Source organism: Stylophora pistillata, chromosome 2 (genome assembly GCF_964205215.1).
Source record: "Stylophora pistillata chromosome 2, jaStyPist1.2, whole genome shotgun sequence".
Lineage (NCBI taxonomy): Eukaryota > Metazoa > Cnidaria > Anthozoa > Scleractinia > Pocilloporidae > Stylophora > Stylophora pistillata.
The window spans coordinates 36,837,127-36,859,231 of NC_142520.1; the positions used below are offsets into that span (position 1 = coordinate 36,837,127).

Below are 22,105 nucleotides of genomic sequence, written 5' to 3' on the forward strand. Positions count from 1 at the left end.
TGATCGCGCACTGGTCATTCTTTTAAAAACGCCTAGATCTGAGCTCGTTACTCGGTGGCCCACGCTTGGTTTTGGAAAACGAAGCAATGCTTCAGCGCATTCTGGATTAGTGACCGAAAAACGTTTGAAAAGAAATTAGAAACTCCTTGTAGGACTTTTTTGATTGAGGTAGTAAGATTTAGAATAATTTTTTTTGCCGTCCTTGGAACCAAATTTAATTTTCTGTTCTGACATGTGGGAAAAATGTTCACAGTTCTACGAGCGATCGAAAAGAAAATTCATAAATTCCCAGGCAGAGCTCTCTTTAGTGTAAGGTTTGTAGAACAGTTCTGTGTCTTGATGTCGGGGTGTGGATTTTAGGAGTTTTTTTACTTTCCATGTGTTACGATTCAGCTCACGTTTACTCTGACGTAGGCTTGGCCTCTGTTTACTCGAGAAAGACACGAAACAGTTTTAGAAATCTAATTTTACCTCGGGTAAAGTACTCGTACGGATGGCGTTAGTTTATTTTCGGTATGGCAAGACTTGAGAACATTCTACATTGCGAATTTCAGCACTGCTCCTCTTTCAGTTCTGAAGATAACAAAATAAGACAAACAAATGTAACTACTGAGTTATTTAGTTTTTCATCCATTGAACTCTCAGGTATATATGCATTTCTTTCAATGTTCACATGTCAATTATTATTTTATTCTCTCTCTTTTTTTCAATTTTTTTCCGAGAGTTACATATAGATTATCTGTAAAGTGCTACCCTCAGTAATGAAAGATTGTAAATAGAATGGGAAAAGTGTTAAGTTTTTGAGCTCCATGAAGAATTGGGGAAAAACGCTTTCTGTATCTTATCAAGAGCGTGGGACAAAGAAACAATGCTGAGTCCCAGGCCCTCAGTCCTTCGGAATCCGCGCTTTGATGCTCTACCATTGAGTCACAGAGACTCTACGATGACCATTAGGCCCATTACGAAGTTCATTTATGACACGCGTCCTGCATAGTGCTGGGATCGGCAATGTCGATAGCATCGTGTTTTGTAAGAAAGATTATCACACGATCAATTCTTGTTTATTTTCTAAAGAACTGCCTTGGGCATTCCAGGAGCGAAGCAAGTGACATTTTTGTCGTGTATCTTGTACTGAACAATTTTTGAGCTGTGCGTAGTGTTCCTCTGTTCTCTTCTAGTTATGGTCAACTGAAAACAGGAAAACAAAACAAAAAAATCAACTTTCCATACCTGTTGTGATCTACCTACAATTTAAGAAGGAGAATTTACCCTTTGACTCCCAAGATCTGGTCGTTAATTCTCCCCTCTAGCTGTTACACATTTCCTTGTAAACAAGGTGCCAGAATTTGGTGTAAATCGAGAAAACAACTTCTACCTGATAAGTTTGAGTATTCTTATTACCTGTTTGCAGGATCATGTATGAATATTGTAGGAAGAACTTAAATGTTGATCACTTCTGGGAGTCAAAGGATTAAATGCACAAGCCAGACCTATTTATATTCCGCTGGGGAAACACAGTGGATTGTCTTCTTTAGAGAAAAAAAAAGACTTCATAATTGGCATATCTAGCACCTGTGATTACATTAGTATTAGTATTTAGTATTTATTTAGTATTTATTTATTTGTTTAAGCAGGTTGATTAATTGGCAGCTTAGCTGATGTAGACCTGCTGTATTAACCCACCCATCCCATCCCAGGGGAGGACATCCATCACACAGTAATCTCGTGCGTGGGAATTAACGTCTCTTACCCCTAACCTTGCAGGAGACGAGACCTCCATTTACTCGTCCCTATCCGAGAATACTAGAATATCTAACCATTTCTTGATGTTATAGAAAGGTAGCATATTCTACTCAATTATTTTAAGACCCTGAGTGTTGGTCCGACCAGGGCTCGAACCCTCAACCTCCCGCTCAACAGTCCAGTGCTCTATCCATTGAGCTAACCACGAGGCGGTTTGGCTACCAAATAGATTCCATGTTAGCCTGGGTCCGCTTAGTAACAGATCTCAGTCATGACGTCAAAAAAGTGGCACTAAATGAGGTGTAGCTGAGTGTGTCATTAATGTTTTATCACGTTTTGACATCTTATGAACTCTATTACGGTGCAAACCCACACGGTACTTGCAATCTGTTTGTTTTATATGATAATGAAAAAAGTGCTGCTGTAATCAGAAACATCATCCCTGCATCTGTCCTCCAATAGAATATTGGTAAAAACCAATAAAAATATGTTTATAATCCAGGTTATCATAAAATATTTTTTGTTTTCTTACCGACTTCAGTATTGCCAATACTGCAGTTACTACCCTGAGGAGAATTTCAGATAAAATTCTTTGACCCTGATTAGAACATTCAACCCTAATAGTATATGTGCAAATTTCTCAATGTAGTTGAAGAAACATGTTCTAATTCCCATCCTTTGCCCTGGTTTGGGCTTAGTGTAGTTATACTTACTAAGGATGACTCTTCTGATGTGTTTCAAATAATTTTGAGGGTGTTCCTCAGGTTTTATCTCCCCACTACTAACCTGTCCATGCACATCTTTACAATAACCACTGGTAAGCCCTTTGACTTGAAACTCCATATTGGCAAGGTAACACAGCTGTTTCCATAGCAACAGGGATTCCTCATCATCAGCATCATTGTCACTATGTACAAGTGTCACCAGGCAACCATCTGACTGAAAGTGAAATAGCAATCAAATTTTTACCATAACATTGACTGTGATGCAAGTCTTGACATGCAGACTTCAGTAAATCAGCACTGAGTTTACTGCTAATTCCACTCAATTCTCCTTTGTCCCAACTGGATTAGGGAAGAAAGCTGAGGAATTTGAAAAGCTAGAGAGGGAAGACTTATTGCACACCAAAACTAAGCACATACTGTAGTCTTGTTCAAGTTTCCCAAAATGTCCTTTGTGTAGTTCATTAGCACAAGCAGACCTCAATCTAATTACAGTCTGTCATGTGCCAGCAGTCAATTTTTGATACCAGACTGCATGGCTAACCATTAGTTAACCCTTTTACCCTGGCTCATAGGTGACCACAATATCAACTAACTATATCCAAGCAAACAACTAAGAAAAAAGAAATGAAAATATTAAAAAGGGTGTTATTATCTGACCCACTAACAAATTCTCTGAATTGACATCAGAAGAGTTGTACAACAGACAGTAAGGAGAATTACTGATCAGATCTTGGGAGTGAAAAGTTTGAAAAAAGAAAACCTAAACAAGGAGAAGTTTCTGAATTAATGGAGAATTCATTTGACTAGAGTCCTCCAGTGCTGCCAAATAAAGGATTCAAATATCTTGAAATGGTACTTTGTGACATTACATACTACAGTTGGTGAGTGACACATCAGAACAGCACAGTAGTGTATGAAATTGGTGATTTGCTAAAGATGAACTCCAATAGAGAGAAGAGCGGTTACATCATCAATCAGAAGCAAACAGGGCTTTGTTTCATCACCCAAAGATGACTTGATTCTGTTGTATAATGGCTGAAGAGTAAATGTTGGGGCTCTATAGAAACAAATTAAAAATGATATTTGTTTTCAACCTTCAATTAACAAAAAACATTTTAGAAAGTGGTTGACCATGTATCGTCAGAATTGGAACTCCACAGTCCACAGTTAAAAATGTATGTCTACAGTGGCGGACGAGAAATAAGGTTTTTTCTACCTTTCTTGTTAGGAGCATTTTAACAGATTTCCTTGCATAGTTTGTTTATCTATAATGGCTTCAGGAAAATAGGAGTTGGTGCTACCCTTCCTGCTAAGAGCATATTTCTAGGTTTCCTTGAAAAGTTTGTCCATCTATACTTCTAAGACTAATGTGGGAGAATCAGCCATTCCCACACCTTTTGATCAGGAAGTCAGGAAATTGCTCTCTTTTCCTATGCATTAGGGGTAATCTTATCTTTATGGTATAATGCTCCAAACATCAGCGACTAATTCATTCAGCAAATGCAATAAAATTGTCACTTATGGCAAACACTCTTTTAGATTTCTAGGGCCCAGACTATGGACAAGATTACCCAAGAGTATAAGTGAGGTCGAGACCCTCAAGTTGTTCAAAGGCAAGATACGCCAACTCAGTATAAGTTATGCTCTCTGATGATGGCTGCACATGCTGTAGCCTCTGCTCCTCGAATTTTGTATATTTTTATTACAAATCCCGTAACTAGTTAACCATAGATTTTCTCCTAGTTTTAATATATATACTACAACTGTAAATAGCTCCTAATCTTTTTTCTTTTTTAGTGTCCCCAAATTAGTGAGGGATTTTTCCCTAGCTAGACGGCTCTTGACACTTTTAATAAAGTTTTACTACTCCTACTACTACTACTACTACTACTACTACTACTACTACTACTACTACTACTGCTACTGCTACTGCTACTGCTACTGCTACTGCTACTGCTACTGCTACTGCTACTGCTACTGCTACTGCTGCTGCTGCTGCTGCTGCTGCTGCTGCTGCTACTGCTACTGCTACTGCTGCTGCTACTGCTACTACTACTGCTACTAGTACTACTACTACTACTACTACTACTACTACTGCTACTAGTACTACTACTGCTACTGCTACTACTACTACTACTACTACTACTACTACTGCTACTAGTACTACTACTGCTACTACTACTACTACTACTACTACTACTACTACTACTACTGCTACTAGTACTACTACTACTACTACTACTACTACTAATTCCTACTACTACTGCTACTAGTACTACTACTACTACTACTACTACTACTACTACTAATTCCATTTTTGAAAAGAACTGAATTAAGTTATTCTGGTTGTAAATTAATTGCTCAAGAGAACAGATACACTTATCACCTAGACTGAGGGAAATATTGCAATGCGAGAGCCACCCTCTTCTGTCTAATTTACAAGGCAAGAATTACTAATTGGATAGTGGGAGTTGAACCCGGTTAACCTACATTATTAAAAACTGGATCACTGGATAATTCAATTCAAGACTTTTTATTGGCTTAGCCATTATGGTATATGAGCCAATATACCATAATCTACAAATATGGTAAGCATACGCGTCAGCTTAAAATCAAAAGGGAGCTAAAAGATCCGGTTTCTTCTTACAAAATAATAATTTCTGGGGGGCGTTGTTAATAAAACAATTATTCCACTTGCGCTTGTTGGATATGGATGATTATAGCCAACGAGGCGCGTAGCGCCGAGTTGGCTATTTATCATCTCATATCCAACACGCGCTCGTGGAATAATTGTTACAATTTCTCCACTCATTTTTTTTTGTTTTGTACTTCAGTTTAGATGATCAGGTGCATTGACTCAATCCAGATACAGGAGCAACTTTGGAATTTTTCGACCAGTCATCAGAGCAGCTCCTGATTAAAATTTTTTGGAAAGACCTCAAATACGTTTAGAAACCTTTTACAGTGGAGAAGGAAACTGCACACTCTACATAATTCAGAATTAATTGCAAAAAGACTTACCTGACATTTATAAAAGGGTTGCTTCTATCTGAATTTTTGTTTCCTAATGTACTACTTTGTGAGTTTTTGAAGGTATCTTGCTGCCTTTCATCACCTAAAGCTTCTGATATACAGCTTAAGCCATCTACATATGTCACCTGGCCACTTTCACAGATACTGCTCAGGTTTATACCCTGAATAATGAAGTTTAAAAAGAAGACAATTAAAAGTGGGTTAGGAATTGCTAAATAAATTTAGATGTTTTAAGTCATTCATTTCCTGGTGAAAGAAGCTGAGAGGGTGAGGAGAGGAGAACCCTCTTTTGATCAAAAATGAAAGAAATGAAAGAAATGGAAGAAATGGAAGAAATGAAAGAAATGAAATGGAAGAAATGAAAGAAATGAAAAAAAAAGGAAAGATATGAAAGAAATGGAAGAAATGGAAGAAATGAAAGAAGTGAAAAAAAAAAAAGAAAGAATGATTCATACACACTTATAACCGGTAGCCAGTGAGTTAGACACTGGTAGGTACTAACTAGATGTATATGCAAAACAAAACAATGCCAAATACATGCTCATAATTATGAAAAGGATGATAAAAATCCTGATGTAAACTTGTTATATCACCAAAAAAAATTTTCTTAATTATGCTACATTGGGTCTGACTGTCCCTTCAAGATTTTAAAAAATTGAAATCATGGTAAATAAATTATCAATTATGTCAATTCTACATTAAGTTAAAAATATAGACAGGTCTAGTCCTCACCAATTTCTGTGCAACATTACTGTAATGAGAAAAAGACTGGACCAAGGCAACAAAAAGTACTTTGAAACCTCCTAAAAAAAAACAGAAGAAAACAAACAAAGTTCTGCATTTCTATAGAAATACACTGCAGTGGAACTTTCTCCCACTGGGGAAACTCTTGGGATCACAAAGATGTGTCTCCTGAATTATAGGGGACCCGTATATTTATCCTTCACAAGTGACAGAAGAGGGGGGAACACAAGTGACTGAGGATAGGGGTCTTCACAAGTGACTGAGGATAGGGGTCTTCACAAGTGACTGAGGATAGGGGTCTTCACAAGTGACTGAGGATAGGGGTCCTCACAAGTGACTGAGGATAGGGGTCCTCACAAGTGACTGAGGATAGGGGTCTTCACAAGTGACTGAGGATAGGGGTCTTCACAAGTGACAGGTCCTACTTTGGTGACTTTCTAGAGCATGGGAGCGATTCAAGCGAGGATCCTATGATAAAAAAAATTTGAAATTTATCATAATGATTGATCACAGACACATTTACACCTCTTGTTCATGAAGTGCGCTCTTTTTTAAGGAAATTTGAAGGCAGTATCATGCAGAATAAGCAGTCTGGGCTAGTGTAGAATGTGTATCATTAACAGTTGCAGATCAGTAATCATAGACTTCTGCCTAATTAACTCCACACACCTTTAATATATAAGGATAAGAAGTGATGAATGAGAAAGCTTCCATCATTTTGACAATCTTTTATCAGCAAAAACTTTCTCTGTAGACCATAAATCATAAGAATTCTGTAAAACATTAGAATTGTAGTAACAGTATTTCAATCAATTCCGTGTTTTTTCATTTAATACATCCTTTTTTTACCTAACACCATTGTCAAATATGATATCATGGGGTCCCCACTGATCGTGCTTTTGAAGAGGGACAGCAGGGGGGGTGGGATAGGGGGATATGAAGGGTTCCTTAAAAATCAACAGTATGAAGTTGACCACACCACAGGTGTGATGTATAATAGAGTCCAAACTAACTTTGATTAATAGCTAGCGACAACTTAGCCTCTAATTGATGTTCTCTTCACAAGATTTTATATTCTATTGCACTGGGATACAAAATCATTTTCCTTCAAACTACCTCATCTTTTTTTATCTGGGTTATGGCTCAAGCATACACCTCCTTGGTAAGACCTAAGAGTTAAGGCTCAAGCATTCAGACCTATTTTAGAATATGGAAGTACCGCATGGGATCCTTACAGGGTGTACCAAAATAAATGGCTCAAACAAGTACAGCAACGTGCTGCATGTTTTGCTACTAAAACATATTCAAGACAGGAAGGCTGAGTTACCCAAGCATTATACCATCTTAACTGGCCAACATTAGAGCACAGAAGGAAAGTGAACTTTAATGTACAAGACACTACATGGCCAAGAAGCAATCAATATACCACCTTATGTGAAACATAAAACTGTAATGAAAACTAGAAGCTTTGATCCAATGAAGTTTATTTCACTAGAAACATCATGTGATGAGTATAAATACAGTTTTTTGGCCTAGAACAATTGATGAGTGGAAAAGAGTTTACCATCAAATATCGTAAGTATGACCTCACCAAGTAACTTTAAAGTGGCTGTAGATAATTATCTCTCTGCTTAAGTTTTAGCTCTATCAATCTCTATTTATTTTAGAATTACTGTGTCGAAATTATTTGTTACTTAGCTGCACTACACATTTATTCATTCTTATCTTTGCACTTTGCACTTTGCACTGGAATTTGCTGTATGTCGATCCTCATAGGATTTTGCAAATAAATTATGTAGATGTAGATGTCTGTTAGATTGTATAGCGAGTTCTGACAGGCTACTGAGGTAGGAAATACTTCTTCCAATTCCCTAATTTGCTAATATTTCTACCTCTGGCTTAGTATTTACCCCAACCCTTATTACTGCAGAAATCCCAGGGATTGTACGATCGAGACCCACGATGAAGCCAAACACCTATCTTTATCCTGAAGATTATACTTCCCTACTTCTGAGGTATCCGTGGTTTGTCACTGAAATTCACTTTGTAACATTTTATTCCACAAGATCTACAAATTTTCAACTTGAAATTATTAATCTAAGGTTTACAAACATGAAAATTGATTTCTCAAACAAAGCGTGACCGTGTGTCTACATCCCCACGGTGGTGTTGGAGCTGATAAATACGATTTCATTAACAACAAAAAATAAACAAATCTATGAGAACTGGAAAATCACTGCTTCATTACACTCTTTGTTTACCTTCTTACCTTTGGTGGAGACTTTTCGCTGAAATCTGTCAAAGAATTTAAATTTCCAAACATGATTGGAAATCGAGCAATTTTGAGTCCTGATGCTACGCTATGTAATACCAATTGAATTGTCCTTTTTCACCCTGTATATGCAATGAAAGTCTTGCTTTCCAGTTGAAAATTATCGGACAATATTCAGATCTGCAACTTCAGAATACCCGTCCACATCATTTACATGTGTCGGGAGGCTTTGAAGAATGAGGCATAACACAATAGATGCTATTCTTATTCAATGACATGTAAATAAGTGGCCGGGTATTCTGAAGTTTAGCCCTTTTTTCAATCAGTTATTCTTGAAAAGGGCGAGAACTGGCCATAAGCAGTATTCTACAATTGGTAGATGAAGGTTCTTATAGGCACCGAGTGCAGAGAAATTGTAAAATTTGTCAGAGTTGACAGTTGGTGAAACCATACAGTTGCAGCACGATCCAATCTTGTTGATTGGACGTAGGTTGATGCGCTTTTTTTCAAAGTCTGTTGCACCACTCGATCAGTCTTGTACTCCTTGTGGACCTTTTCAAAATGACAAGAAGTTGTTGATTATTTTTTAGGGATCGAGGCAATGTGCAGGAAGTACTTAGAGCCCAATGTATAGTTAAAGTCTTCCCTTCCAATTGCCATAAACTGTAACTACTAACAGTCAAAAATCAGGACGTCAACTATCAAATCAAAGCTTACCCGGCTAATTCTGACTCCACTCACTCCATATAGAAGTACTCAATATACGTCTTGTTATAAATGCATTTACTGACGAACTCTCACAAAATTTTGTCTAATGCAACAAATTAAAGTAAAATAAGACGGAAAGTTGCTTAAATGTAGATGTTACATAGGTGTTTCGGTTTAGTATATATAGCGTGTGCTACCGCACAGACATCACGCAAAGTTGGTCTCGCATCAAGCCATCTTCGAGCCGTGAGTGTTTGCCTGGCCGGATTATTCACTAACAAATCAGATTTTGTGACGGTTCGACGCGCATTCTTAACTTTAGTTTGCGGAAAGGCCTTCATCATAAGGGCTCTGCACGAGCGTTTATTCGAAGAAGTTTTGAACAACGACAGCCGCTGCTACAGGGTCTGATCGTGTTAGACCTCACTCCTGGTCGTTTTGTTCATGGCCAAAAAAACGCTCGGGCCAGAGCGGACTATCTTTTCAGAAAGTTTTGATGAGACCCTGTGGGCATCATGTGATCATGCGATCAACACAAGCAAAACTCATTTGCTTTTGCTTTCGATTTCCACCCCGGGTAAAACGTAAGCACGATTTTACTTCAGTCTTTGAAAATAATTCCAAAGAGCAGTTACTGCCTGATACACTTACAGAAACGTTTGACAAGTGAGTTATGATAAATTCATAGTTTATATTAACTACAGTCGGAGGGTTGTTTTGCTTTAGAATTCAGGGAATACATGCATCATTGCTCAGGGAATATCTGCGGTCGCAGGAAGAAATTTTGCGAATTCAAAAGAAAGTTTTAAATTTCTGACGTCCATCTTCGACTATGTCTGCACAAGAGCAAGTCTTTCTTACGGAAATCACCAGAAGAGAGTTAGAAGAAAAATAATATAATGTTGACAACTGACATTTTTAAGTCAATAAACAATGATGAACCACCGGACTTAATTCCGGATGTTAAGAAGACGTTAATGAACTTGTGCGCATGCGACTACGTAGGCCAATAATATCGTAAGCAAATCACGCGGACTTTTAAATTTTGATGTGTGCGACTTTTTAGAGGGAGTTGAAAAGTTTTTAGTTTATGGAGTAGCAGGTTTGTTTAATGGTCGTTGTCGTTTACCGTGAGTCTAACAGTTTACTATGTTGGAATTAAAGTGTTTGTTTGGATTTCCCGTTTCGCTTCCGAAAATTTTTGGCGACCACGATGGGAGCAAGGTGTGAGCTGTGTTCCAAGGTAGGAGGGTGTTCCACGCAAAGCGCCAATATTTTAAGCCGCCAAGGTCTCGTTTAGGGTTCCGCGAAAAAATACAGAATTACGCGAAGAGAAACAGAAGTAAAACTTTCTTTTTAACTCGTTTTGTTTACCGCATTACCTCAACATTAACTAGTCTTCTATTTTACCAAGTGCCAAAGAGACAATGCATGAACATGAGCGGTCTCTTTTAGGGGTCAAAATTTGCTTAAGCCACTCCCAGATGGTCTCCTTTAGGGGTTAAATTTAAAATTTCTGACGAGCATCCCCGTTTGTTTCATATGGGAGTCCTCCACGGGCCTTATCCGTGACACTGTACCCTACCGATTGCAATTCGCTCGATGGGAAAGCCATTGCCTAACACACAACAGCTCAAGGTGTCTTTCACCTTTTTACGAGGCTAGTAGCGAACGGATTCGGATTTAACAATTTTTTTTTAACGGACTGACGGATTTGGTTATCAAATCGTAGCGGATCGGCGGATTTGCATACCCCTATTCACCCCCCTCATCCTGATTAGAACATAAAACCCTAATAGTGTACGTGCAAATTTCTCAATCTAGTAGAAGGAACATGTTTTAATTCACATCCTTTGCCCTGGTCTGGACTTAGTGTAGTTATACTTTCTAAGGATGACTCCTGTAATATGTTTCAAATAATTTTAAGGATGTTTCTTCAGGTTTTATGTCCCCACTACTAACATGTACGTGTACATCTTTAAAATAACCACTAGTGAGCCCTTTGACTTGAAACTCAATATTGACTAGGTGACACAGCTGTATCCATAGCAACTGGGATTCTTCATCATCAGCATCATTGTCATTATGTACAAATGTCACCAGGCAACCATCTGACTGAAGATGAAGTAGCATTCAAATTTTTACCATAACATTGAATGTGATGCAAGTCTTGACATGCAGACTTTTAATTAAAAGTAAATCAGCACTGAGTTTACTACCAATTCCACCCAATTCTCCTTCTTCCCAACTGGATTAGGGATGAAAGGTGAGGAATCTGAAAAGCTAGAGAGAGAAGACTTTTGCACACCATGTAGGCTTGTTCAAGTTTCCCAAAATATTCTTTGCCGGTGTAGTATATGTTCCTTAGCACAAGCAGACCTCAATCTAATTACAATCTGTCATGATGTGTCATGTGACCAAGGCAGGTTCTGATGTTGTTATTTGAACAACGAGACAGACTTATAGCCACAATAAAATTTATTTATACAGGAAAGTACAAAAGAAATAATACTGATAAAAAGAAAGGGTGATTGCAAGCTAAAAGAAATAATAAATGACAAATAGCAAATCAATAATTTAAAATAATGAAATAAAACAATTAGTAAAATATACAATTGATTGCCATACAATAGCAGGGCACTAACAAGACAATTTTAAAGCATTGCAGGACAGAACAGTAATCATTGTGTGACACTTAAAAGACTTAATCCTATTAACCAAACATAGAACTATTGAATGGTGGGCTATTCTTAGAATTATACATGAAATGACTGAAAACAAGTCAATACTGATAAAACAATAGCTCAAAACAACATAAATAATTAGATAAGACTAATTTCAATCACAATTTCATATTGTCCTTCGACTCAAAACTAGGAAGACTGGCAAAATCTCATTCAGTGACAGGACAACATCTGTCATTACTGATGAACTAAACAATGAAGACTGTAGTGAAATATCTGATTTCACCAATGAACTTTAAGTCAAGTATACAGATAAATATAATGTTCTGAAGGCTGAATGCAATCTTGACACATTTTCAACATGAATCAACTAATATTAGGATTCAAGCAAATACTAAATAATTGGATTGAGATAAGTACACATGAACCATATTATTCTTGAACTCAAACTGTAAGAAATACAATTATAATAGGTCAAATGTGACATACCAAATCCTCAGTAAAATAGGTCACTAACTTGAGGTTACATGTACTGGAGTTACTTTTTTGTGACCAAGTCAGGTTCTGAGCTTGTAAGTGCTGGTCTTGACACTCTGAACTACTGAGTTAAACTAACTAACTGTACTTCTTTTATAAGGAATCGAACAATAGCAGGAAATTCTCTAAAATTTTGGAAATTAGGTGATCATTCTAAAGGAAATTTATGATGCAAATCCTGTGTGTATGATAGTTTGGTTATCATAGGAAATAGTTTGGTGTGATGGTGCGACTTACAGGAAATTTATGATGCAAATCCTGTGTGTATGATAATTTGGTTATCATTGGAAATAGTTTCTGAAGATGTAATTCTGAAATTATAACAAAAAATATTGCAATGTCATGCACAATTGTGAGCCTGGTCACAGTCTGCAGTCAATTTTTGATACCAGACTGCCTAACCATTAGTTAACCCTTTAACTCTGATGAGTGAGCACAATATCAATACAGTAACTATATCCAAGCACACAACTGATGGGAAAAAAGAACTTAAAATATCAATAAGGGTATTATTATCTGACCCACTAACAAATTCTCTGAATTGACATCATAAGAGTTGTACAACAGACAGTAAGGAGAATATTAATAAGATCTTGGGAGTGAAAAGTTTGAAAAAAGAAAACCTTAACAAGGAGAAGTTTTTGAATTCATAAAGAATTCATTTGACCAGAGTACTCCAGTGCTTCCAAACACAGGGTTCAAATATCTTGAAATGGTACTCTGTGATATTAGGCACCACAGTTGGAGAGTGACACATCAGAACAGCACAGTAGTGTTTGAAATTGGCGATTTGCTGAACATGAACTCCAATAGAGAGAAGAACCGTTACCTCATCAATGAGAAGCAAACAGGGCTTTGTTTCATCACCGAAAGTTGACTTGATTCTGTTGTATAATGGCTGAAGAGTTAATGATGGGGGGTTCTACAAAAACAATTTAAAAATGATATTTGTTTTCAACCTTCAGCTGACAAAATTTTAGAAAGTAGTTTACCATTTATTGGTAGAATTGGAACTCCATAGTAAAATAAACATGTACCTGTATGTCTACAGTGGCATGAGGGAAATAAGGTTGTTCCCTGCACCCTTCTAATGTTAAGAGCATTTTTACAGATTTCCTTGAACAGTTTGTTCATTCATAGTGGCTTAAGGAAAATAACACTGAGTTAATAGTACTCTTCTTGCTAAGAGCAATTTCCAGGTTTCCTTAAAAAGTTTGTTTATCATTCTATACTTCTAAGAATAACATGGGAGCATCACAAAGGAACTGTGAAAGTTTTTTGATTAACATTCCAGCCACAGCACAAAACCCACACCTTTTGATCAGGAATTCAGGAACTTACTCTCCTTTCCTGTGCAATAGGGGTAATCTTATCTTTACAGTGTAATACTCCTCACACCAGTGACTAATTAATTCAGCATTATGCAATTCAGTTTTAAAAAGAACTGAATTAAGTTATTTTAGCTGTAAACTGCTCAAAGAGAACAGATAAGCTTATCACCTAGAGGGCAATATTGTGATGCCCTAGAGCCACCCAGTCTGCTATGTAATTTACAAGGCAAAGTATTACAGTAGGTAGGGAGAATTACTAGTTGGATCTTGGGAGTTGAAGAGTTAACTTACATGTAGAATTTCTCAACTACTTTTTTTGTTTTGTAAGTCAGTTTAGAAGATCGGGTGCATTGACTCAAGTTCATCCAGATATGAAGTTGAAGTTCAAGTTCATTTATTTGTTTAAGCAGGTTGATTAATTTGGCAGCTGTAATAGCTGATGTGGACCTGCTGTCCTAACCCACCCATCCCACCCCAGGGGAGGACATCCATCACACAGTAATCTCGTGTGTGGGAAATTAACGTCTCCTGCCCCAACCCTGCAGGAGACGGGACCTCCATTTATTCGTCCCTATCCGAGAAGACTAGAATATCTAACCATTTCTTGATGTTATAGAAAGGTAGCAAATTCTTCTCAATTATTTTAAGACCTTGAGTGTTGGTCTGGCCGGGGCTCAAACCCTCGACCTCCTGCACTACAGTCCAGCGCTCTATCCATTGAGCTAACCGGGAGGTGGTTGGAAGCATCTGTGGAATGACAAGACCTTAAATATGTTTGGAAATCTTTCACTGTGGAGTACGAAATTGGACACTCTACATAATTCAGAAATTTGCAGGAAAAACACTTACCTGACATTTTTAAAAGGGTTGCTTGTGTCTGCATTTTTATTTCCTAATGTACTACTTTAAATTGTGAGTTTTTGACTTTCATCACCTAAAGCTTCTGTAATACAGCTTAAGCCATCTGCACATGTCACCTGACCACTCTTACAGGTAGCCATGGTCAGGTTTATACCCTTAATAATGAAGTTTAAAAGATAGGATTATAGTAAGTTGGAATTTGATTATTTAGATGTTTCAAATCATTTGTTTTCTGATGAAAGAAGATAAGAGAGAGATGGGATGGGAATCTCCTTTTAATAAGAGAATAACGCACACATACTAAACAGGTAGCCACTGAGCTAGACACCAGTAGGTACTAACCAAATGCATATGCAAATGAACTGCTTTATACGTGACCATAATTATAAAAAAGAACAATAAAAATATTGATGAAAAAGGATTGGTATCATGATAAAATGTTTTAAAAACACACTTCATTAGGTTTGATTTTCACTCATTCCTCAACGATGTTAATGGGAAAATTTGAAACAATAAATAAATTATTAATCCTGGTTCTGTTATATCAAGGTCAAAATATAGAGATGTCTATAATTCTCACCAATTTCTGTGCAACATTACTGTAATGAGAAAAAGACTGGACCAAGGCAACAAAAAGTAATTTGAAACGTCCTAAAAAAAAAAAAAAAAAAAAAAAAAAAAAAAAAGGAGAAAACAAACAAAGTTCTGAAATTCTGTAAAAATGGACTACAGTGATACTTTCTCCCACTGAGAAAACTTGTGGGATCACAAATATGTGTCTCCTGAATTATAGAGGTATATTTATCCTTCACAAGTGACTAAAGGAGGGGGAAGACAACTCACAAGAGACTGAGAAGGGTCTTGAGAAGTGACTATATATGAGGGGCCCTCAAAAGTGACTGAAAGGGATCCTCTATAACTGACTAAAAGAGTTCCTCAAGAAGTACATGTAATGTAAGCAGGTCCTACATATGACTTCTCAATTAATTTAAACTCCACACACCTTTTATACACAAGGATAAGAAGTGATGAATGAGAAAGCTTCCATCATTTTGACAATCTGTTATCAGCAAGAACTTTCTCTGTAGACCATAAAATATTATAATTAGTGGGTAATTAAAACATCTGATTTATTTTTTACTCAATACATGATCTTTTTTTACATAACACCATTGTCAAATATGATATTATGGGGTCCTCACTAATTGTGCTTTTGAGTCTGAGAGAGTGGATGGGATAGGGGGAAATGCGGGGGTCCTAAATAATCAACTTTATGAAGTTGCACCACCAGACCACAGGTGTGACGTATAATGGAGCATAGTTAGTAGAGGGGAACTGGTTATGAAACCTGGCAAACTTCAGAGAAACAACTCTTTGTTATGGGTTTTGCGTCGTCACGTGATCACGACCCTGCACACAGATAAACAAAATGGTGTCTCCACTGAAATCAAGACATGGGACATGCTCTATTTACTAGTTTACTGCTACTTATGTCTGTTCTTTTAATATGCAAAGATAACAAATGTAAAGAAGAATTATGCCTGGAGAGAATTGTGCAGCATTTGGCTGTGGATCTTGCCGAAGGACAAAAGGAATTGGCATTTGGAAGTTGCTTTGGCGAAGGACGAAGCGCATGAAAAATGTAGGGAGGAGTGGCTTGGAGAGATCAAGAAGACACGGGAAATGGACCGGAATTTCAGAGAACTAATAAAGTATGACCGAGTCTACACATGTGAGAAGCATTTTGCTCCTGAAGATTTTGAAATATGTAAGTATGATACGTATAAGTCGTTCAATTTTTGCTTCTTCACCACACTGCAGTGCACGTGTCCTCTGATTTTGGTTTCCTTGAACTTAAAATTAGAAAGAATCCCTGCCTTAATAGGGCCTTATTTTTCTACTTATACCTCTTTTTCTACTTATACCTCTGCGAAAATGACCAAGAAAAAGCCGCGATTTGGTGCATTACCGACATTGAATATGCCCAAAACGAGTCACGAAATGGACAAACCAGTGGCAAGACCGGCTCAATCAGTGCCTTTGAACAACTCGAGTATCAGTACATGTAGCAGCAGAAGTAGAAGTGTGTACTACAAGACATTCAGTAAACTTTGTCAAAAAATGAAGTCTTTAAAAAGCTTGAATGAATGGAGCTACAAGACATTTTCTGATCGACTTGTTATTCGTAAAGAACTAGAGCAATTTCTTCTGCCAAAACTAGAGATTTGCATTGACAATAGTCTTGGGTTTACGGTGAAAATGTTTGGGTCATTTCTTGTGGATGTCCATGAACTGTACTTGAAATACCGTCATTCAATGCAAAATGTAACACTGTCTGTGCTTGTTAAAGAGTTGGAAGCATATACAGTCTGTGATGGAGTGAATCCTTCTGAGATGACAAGTAAACTTTACCATCACGTCATTCCATTGAATCCAGATTTGGATTTGGATAATAATGAGCAGTTCTCACACAAGGGTTATTGGAGAGCAAAGGACTGATTGCTTGTTTGTGATAACTCTGTATGTGAATCTTGTCAAGAATACTTATTCTCTACAAGTAGTTGTCGAAAAGCCAAGGAACGACGGCAGTCAAGACCTGCTCATGTTAATGCTCCAATATCTAAGACTGACCCAGAAAAAATCAAACTCACTCTGCAGGGGCAACGACTGAGATGTGCAAAACTTGAGAGAGAGCTGAATGAGATGCGTGTAGAACTTGAGAAAACTAACATTGAAGTAGATCATGAATTAAGTAATGACTTTTCCAAGATTCTTAATTCAGCTAATGATGCAGAAATTACCCCACTCATGAAACTCTTTTGGGAGCAGCAAAAGAAATTATTTTCTAGTAGCTCCAAAGGTGTAAGGTATCATCCAATGATTATTTGTTTCTGCCTATCCCTTGCAGCAAAGTCACCGTCATGCTACGAAGAACTGCGTAACAGTAAAGTGTTGATACTTCCTAGCCAAAGACGTCTAAAGGATCACCAAAATGCTATCAGGCCTCAAAGGGGATTTAATGACAAAGTTATAGAGGAACTTAAATCTCTCACAAATTCATATTTTGATGTTCAAAGATATGTTGTACTTTTATTCGATGAAATGAAAGTGCAGTCCAACCTTGTTCTAGACAAGGGTACAGGAGAACTGATTGGATTTACCGATCTTGGTGATCTTGACTTGAACTTGGCAGTTTTGAACAAGACAGATGAGATTGCTATACTTGCTTTGGCATTCATTGTTCGTGGTGTGTCCACTCAGCTGAAGTTCTGTTTGGCACACTTCTCAACAAATGGCGTGACTGCTTCACAGTTGATGCCCATATTTTGGGAAGCAGTTTTTATTCTGGAAACATTTTGCAATTTGTGGGTTATTTTTACCACCTCTGATGGTGCCTCCCCGAACAGAAGGTTTTATCGATTGCACAAGTCTATGGATGGAGATGCAGACACAGATGTATGCTATCGGACAATAAACCTGTATGCACCTCATTGTTTTATTTATTTTATTTCTGATGCCCCACACTTAATCAAGACTACTCGGAACTGTTTGTATCATTCAGGCTCTGGTACCTGCACCAGATACATGTGGAATGATGGGCAATTTATTTTGTTTCAACACATTGCCCAGCTCTACTACCAGGACATTGACAATGGCCTCAAGTTATTACCAAAGCTCACATATGAGCATATTAATCTCAGCTCGTACTCTATCATGCGAGTCAATTTAGCAGCACAAGTCTTAAGTTCTTCAGTAGCTAAAGTGCTACGGACGTTTGGTCCCCCTGAAGCACCAGCAACCTCAAAGTTGTGTGAGATGGTTGATAACTTTTTTGATTGTTTAAATGTCAGACATTTGACTGAATCTCAGAAGAAGAGAAAGCCCTTTCTTGCACCCTACAGATCTATTGATGATGAAAGGTACATTTATTTGAATATCACTCAACTTTAGGGCTTTTTGGAGGATCTTTGTTTTATTTCAAAAATTAAAATGTGTTAACCCTTTAACCCCTAAAAGTGACTGGCATCCATTTCCTCCTTTTGATATCTCTGCTTAAATCAAACACAAGGGTTATGAGAATATAGGAAAAGATCATCAAGCTAAAGATGTCTTGATTGTTAAATAAATTCTCTTCATCAGTATAATAGAAATATATGGAGAACAGTATAAAGAATATGCCTGTTGATCTCAGGATTTAAGGGGTAATGAAAAAAAATGTAAAGAATTGCATCAATGATGATGCCTTTTTTTAAATTTTTGTATAATTACATGAGTGATTACGATAATTCTAGTGTACTTTGTCCAATGCTGTATATATGACCAAAGGGTGACATGCTGTTTTTTTTTAATCTTTTCTTTTCCTTATTTTTATTGATATTTACTAATATGTAATATTATACTAGAAAAATTATTCACGTCAGGCTCACTGATTATTCAAGATGTTTAACTTCATCTTCAGCAAATAATTGTGAATTGTCATCCCTTGCATTTTCTACTATTTTTAAAACAATCATTGATAGTTCTATTTCTAAATGGTAGGTTGCAGTGGTTAACAGGATTTCTTGAATATCTGAGAAAGTGGAAGGACAGCACAGAGCAAAGACCTGGTAATTTCACCCAAAGTGCAAGATCAAAAATGTTCATATCATGGCAAACCTATGAAGGCTTCCAAATTACTGTCAATGCTGTGATTGACATTTGCAAGTTTCTGCTACAAGAAGGCATGGAGTATGTCCTGACAGAACGTTTCTGCCTGGACCCAGCTGAGGAATACTTTGGTAGCCAAAGAAAATTGGGGCGAAGAAATGACAACCCAGACATCCGCACATTTGGATACAATGACAATACCATTTGTGTCCAAAGGACAATATCCTGTCAAAGTAGAAACACTTGAGGAAGACAAAATAAACGCAGGGCATGGGAGCAAGTAACCAACGATCAGTTACCATGTAAAAAGAAAAGGAATTAATATTTTCAAATATGATGTAAAGTTAAATTTGTTGTGTTCAAAAGTAGAATGAGCAGTTGTGTTAAATTTTTAGAAAATGTGGGGCCCAGTTCCTGAAAAGCCGATTAGTGCTAATCCAGGATTAAAGTTAACCAGCTGAAAATCTGGCTTAACCCTGAGTTAAACTTAACCATCTTCCGAAGAACCGGGGCCAGGAGATTAATTAACACACTTATGAACAAGTACTGCCATTCCCTCTTAAGACTTTGTAAATTCCATGTTTTATAATTTGCCTGTAGTTTGTTATGACCACCAATGAACTTTGGTTGAAATGTTTTAAAAATTGTTACGTGCAAGTTCCCCTCTACTAACTATGAATGGAGTCAAAAGTTTCTTAAATAACACCTAGCGACAACTTAGCCTGTAACTGATGTCCTCTTTGCCAGACTTAGATATATTCTATTGCACTGGGATACGATATCATTATCCTTCTAAGCTAACACATCTTTTGTCAACTGTCAGATTGTATAATGAAATACTCCTTCTGGCTTAGTCTGTCTGATTTTCGACAGTCTTTTTGTCCAGCAGTAAATCCCACGCGCATGCACAGATTGACAGTGAGGGTTTGTTGCATATTGTTGAGATAAAAACGTTTTGATTCTCTGTTCATTATCAGTCGATGAAAGTTATTTTCAAACCATACTCTGAAAGTGAAAATATCACAAGTAATGCGATATGTGAACTGCGAACCTTTTCTATACAGAGACATGTCGATCTATTGACAAGAACTCCACCCCAGAAAGAAAGCGTGTTATCAAACATTGCTTTCTGGGGACGTAAGTACCGTATTTATTCCAATACAGTAAGCACCCTGGGCGCTTATTAAATTTTTGGTCCTCAAGGGCGGTGGGCCATTATTCGAGGTTGGGCACTTCTTAAATTTGCACCATTTTTAGCAAGTAGCAGAATTTTAACTGTTCATTGAAAGTTTTTGTAAATTACTAACTAAAGGAACCTGTGTTCGGGTCAGTCTCAGGAGTATAATGCTCAAGGAAAAGATGGAGATTTGGTTGATCCAGATCCCAATCAAGTATTTACTAAAAGAAAATTGCTAAAAGGAAAAATACCGAACGATAACGACAGCGCTTCGACTCAAACAAGTAAAGGCGCCCGCGCCCACGTGAAGTACCCAGAGGATGGCTGGTCTAAATCGCTACATAAGATGCCTTTTTTCACAAGAGCGGAGATCGACAATCACATCAGAGATAGTGGAAAACGTTTAGGGAGTGTTAACAACCATTCTGTTCCGACAAGCTGGAGGAAAGGCAAAACATTTTTAGAAGATGAGTACTTGAAGGACATTGAATCTTCGGGTGACGAATACAATTTTTACTTTAGATGTCAGTGCTACCATTCCTTCTAAAAAAGTGAAAAGCCACACTCACTTAAGTTAGCACTTAAGTTAGTTAACATTTTCCCGCCGTATCCTCGCTTGATCTCACTGTGATCAAAGTGAAGAGAGCATACCTTTGCATTCTCGTTGAAATTGAATTTTTTCCCGGATCTCGTCTTATCTATGCTAGCCAAACCTTCTTTAACGACGCTTCTTTGGGAAAGCTAAAGAAGCCAACTTTTTCTCCGTTTGGACCAGTAGTTCCCTTCTGGGTGCAAAGAGGAACACGGCAATATATGTTCGATCGCGAAGCCATGTTTATTTTGACAGGAAACATCCTAAAATGCCTCGCTTTGGTGCTCGTCCCATTCTCCCTTCCAGCGGCAGACATTTTAATGAAATCGATGTTTGGAAATCGCGCAGTTTTTGTGGGTCAGATGTTCTGTCATGTAATACCAATTAAAATTGTCCTTTTTTTTAAACCAGCCAGTTATCCATAAAACTGATCGCAGTTTCTTTCCTGGAACACTAATGACAGAATGTAGTAGAATTTTTGCTTACCGGTTGAAAAACGTTTGGACAATATTCAGAACTCTAGCAGATGTTCAAAATAATTCTACGTCACTAAAGCTTCTGAAAATATATGTGGACTCAAAGAGCTGCTTATCTTGGTTTATTTCCCGTGAAAAGGGCGAGAACTGGCCATAAGAAATTATCTACAATTGATAGATTAAGAATCTTAATAAGCACCGGGTGCAGAGAAATTAAAATAAGTCAGTGTTAACAGTTAAATAAACCGTACAGTTGCAGCACGATCCGATCTTTTTGATTGGACGTAAGCCGGTTGATGCGCTTTTGTTCAGTCCGTAGCACCACTCCATCAGTCTTGTACTCCTGTTGGACCTTTTTGAGACGACAAGGAGAAACTGTTCATTATTTTTCAGGGAGGCATGAAATATGGTTGTCCTTAGAGCCCAATGTATAGTTTAAGTTGGAACGGCTTCGCGTAGTCTTCCTTCCAATTGCCATAAACTCCTGAACTGAATTGTATCTAACTACTAACAGTCGAAATTCAAGACGTCAACTACCAAAGTTAAACCTTTCGCACTCCACTAACTCCATATAG

General features: G+C 37.4%; 3 protein-coding genes and 1 long non-coding RNA gene across 4 annotated transcripts in view; 1 reads left to right on the forward strand and 3 right to left on the reverse strand.

Annotated features, from left to right (window-relative positions):
- Positions 1-792, forward strand: part of LOC111319772 (uncharacterized) — a 31,420-nt gene extending 30,628 nt beyond the window's left edge. The window contains 1 exon segment of the mRNA XM_088751266.1: positions 96-792. Coding sequence (XP_088607392.1) covers positions 96-231 — 136 coding nt within the window. The 3' untranslated portion in view covers positions 232-792.
- LOC148739324 (uncharacterized) overlaps positions 1-22,105 on the reverse strand; it is a 31,839-nt gene that overhangs the window by 481 nt on the left and 9,253 nt on the right. The window lies entirely within an intron of this gene.
- On the reverse strand, positions 485-22,101 carry LOC148739325 (elongator complex protein 6-like). Its single transcript, XM_088747907.1, has 7 exons — positions 22,079-22,101; positions 21,114-21,192; positions 15,642-15,720; positions 15,219-15,289; positions 13,183-13,368; positions 2,530-2,682; positions 485-1,188 (listed from the first exon to the last, which is right to left on the reverse strand). The coding sequence occupies exons 1-7, from the start codon at positions 22,099-22,101 to the stop codon at positions 1,069-1,071; spliced, it is 711 nt and encodes a 236-aa protein (XP_088604033.1). The 3' UTR covers positions 485-1,068.
- Positions 2,677-8,635, reverse strand: LOC148739326 (elongator complex protein 6-like). The gene is made up of 5 exons (XM_088751250.1): positions 8,515-8,635; positions 6,915-6,993; positions 6,234-6,304; positions 5,490-5,662; positions 2,677-3,525 (listed from the first exon to the last, which is right to left on the reverse strand). The coding sequence occupies exons 1-5, from the start codon at positions 8,566-8,568 to the stop codon at positions 3,399-3,401; spliced, it is 504 nt and encodes a 167-aa protein (XP_088607376.1). The 5' UTR covers positions 8,569-8,635; the 3' UTR covers positions 2,677-3,398.

Bases quoted from the DNA above. Each gene is read 5' to 3' on its own strand.
- LOC148739326 (XM_088751250.1), bottom strand. From the start codon at position 8,568: ATGTTTGGAAATTTAAATTCTTTGACAGATTTCAGCGAAAAGTCTCCA. The intron at 6,994-8,514 runs GTAAGAAGGTAA...TATGGTCTACAG, and splicing joins GCGAAAAGTCTCCACCAAAG to AGAAAGTTTTTGCTGATAAA. The intron at 5,663-6,233 runs GTGAGGACTAGA...TTCATTATTCAG, and splicing joins GTAATGTTGCACAGAAATTG to GGTATAAACCTGAGCAGTAT.
- LOC148739325 (XM_088747907.1), bottom strand. From the start codon at position 22,101: ATGGAGTTAGTGGAGTGCGAAAG. The intron at 15,721-21,113 runs GTATGCTCTCTT...TATGGTCTACAG, and splicing joins ATTTCAACGAGAATGCAAAG to AGAAAGTTCTTGCTGATAAC. The intron at 13,369-15,218 runs GTGAGAATTATA...TTGTTTTTGTAG, and splicing joins GTAATGTTGCACAGAAATTG to AACCCCCCATCATTAACTCT.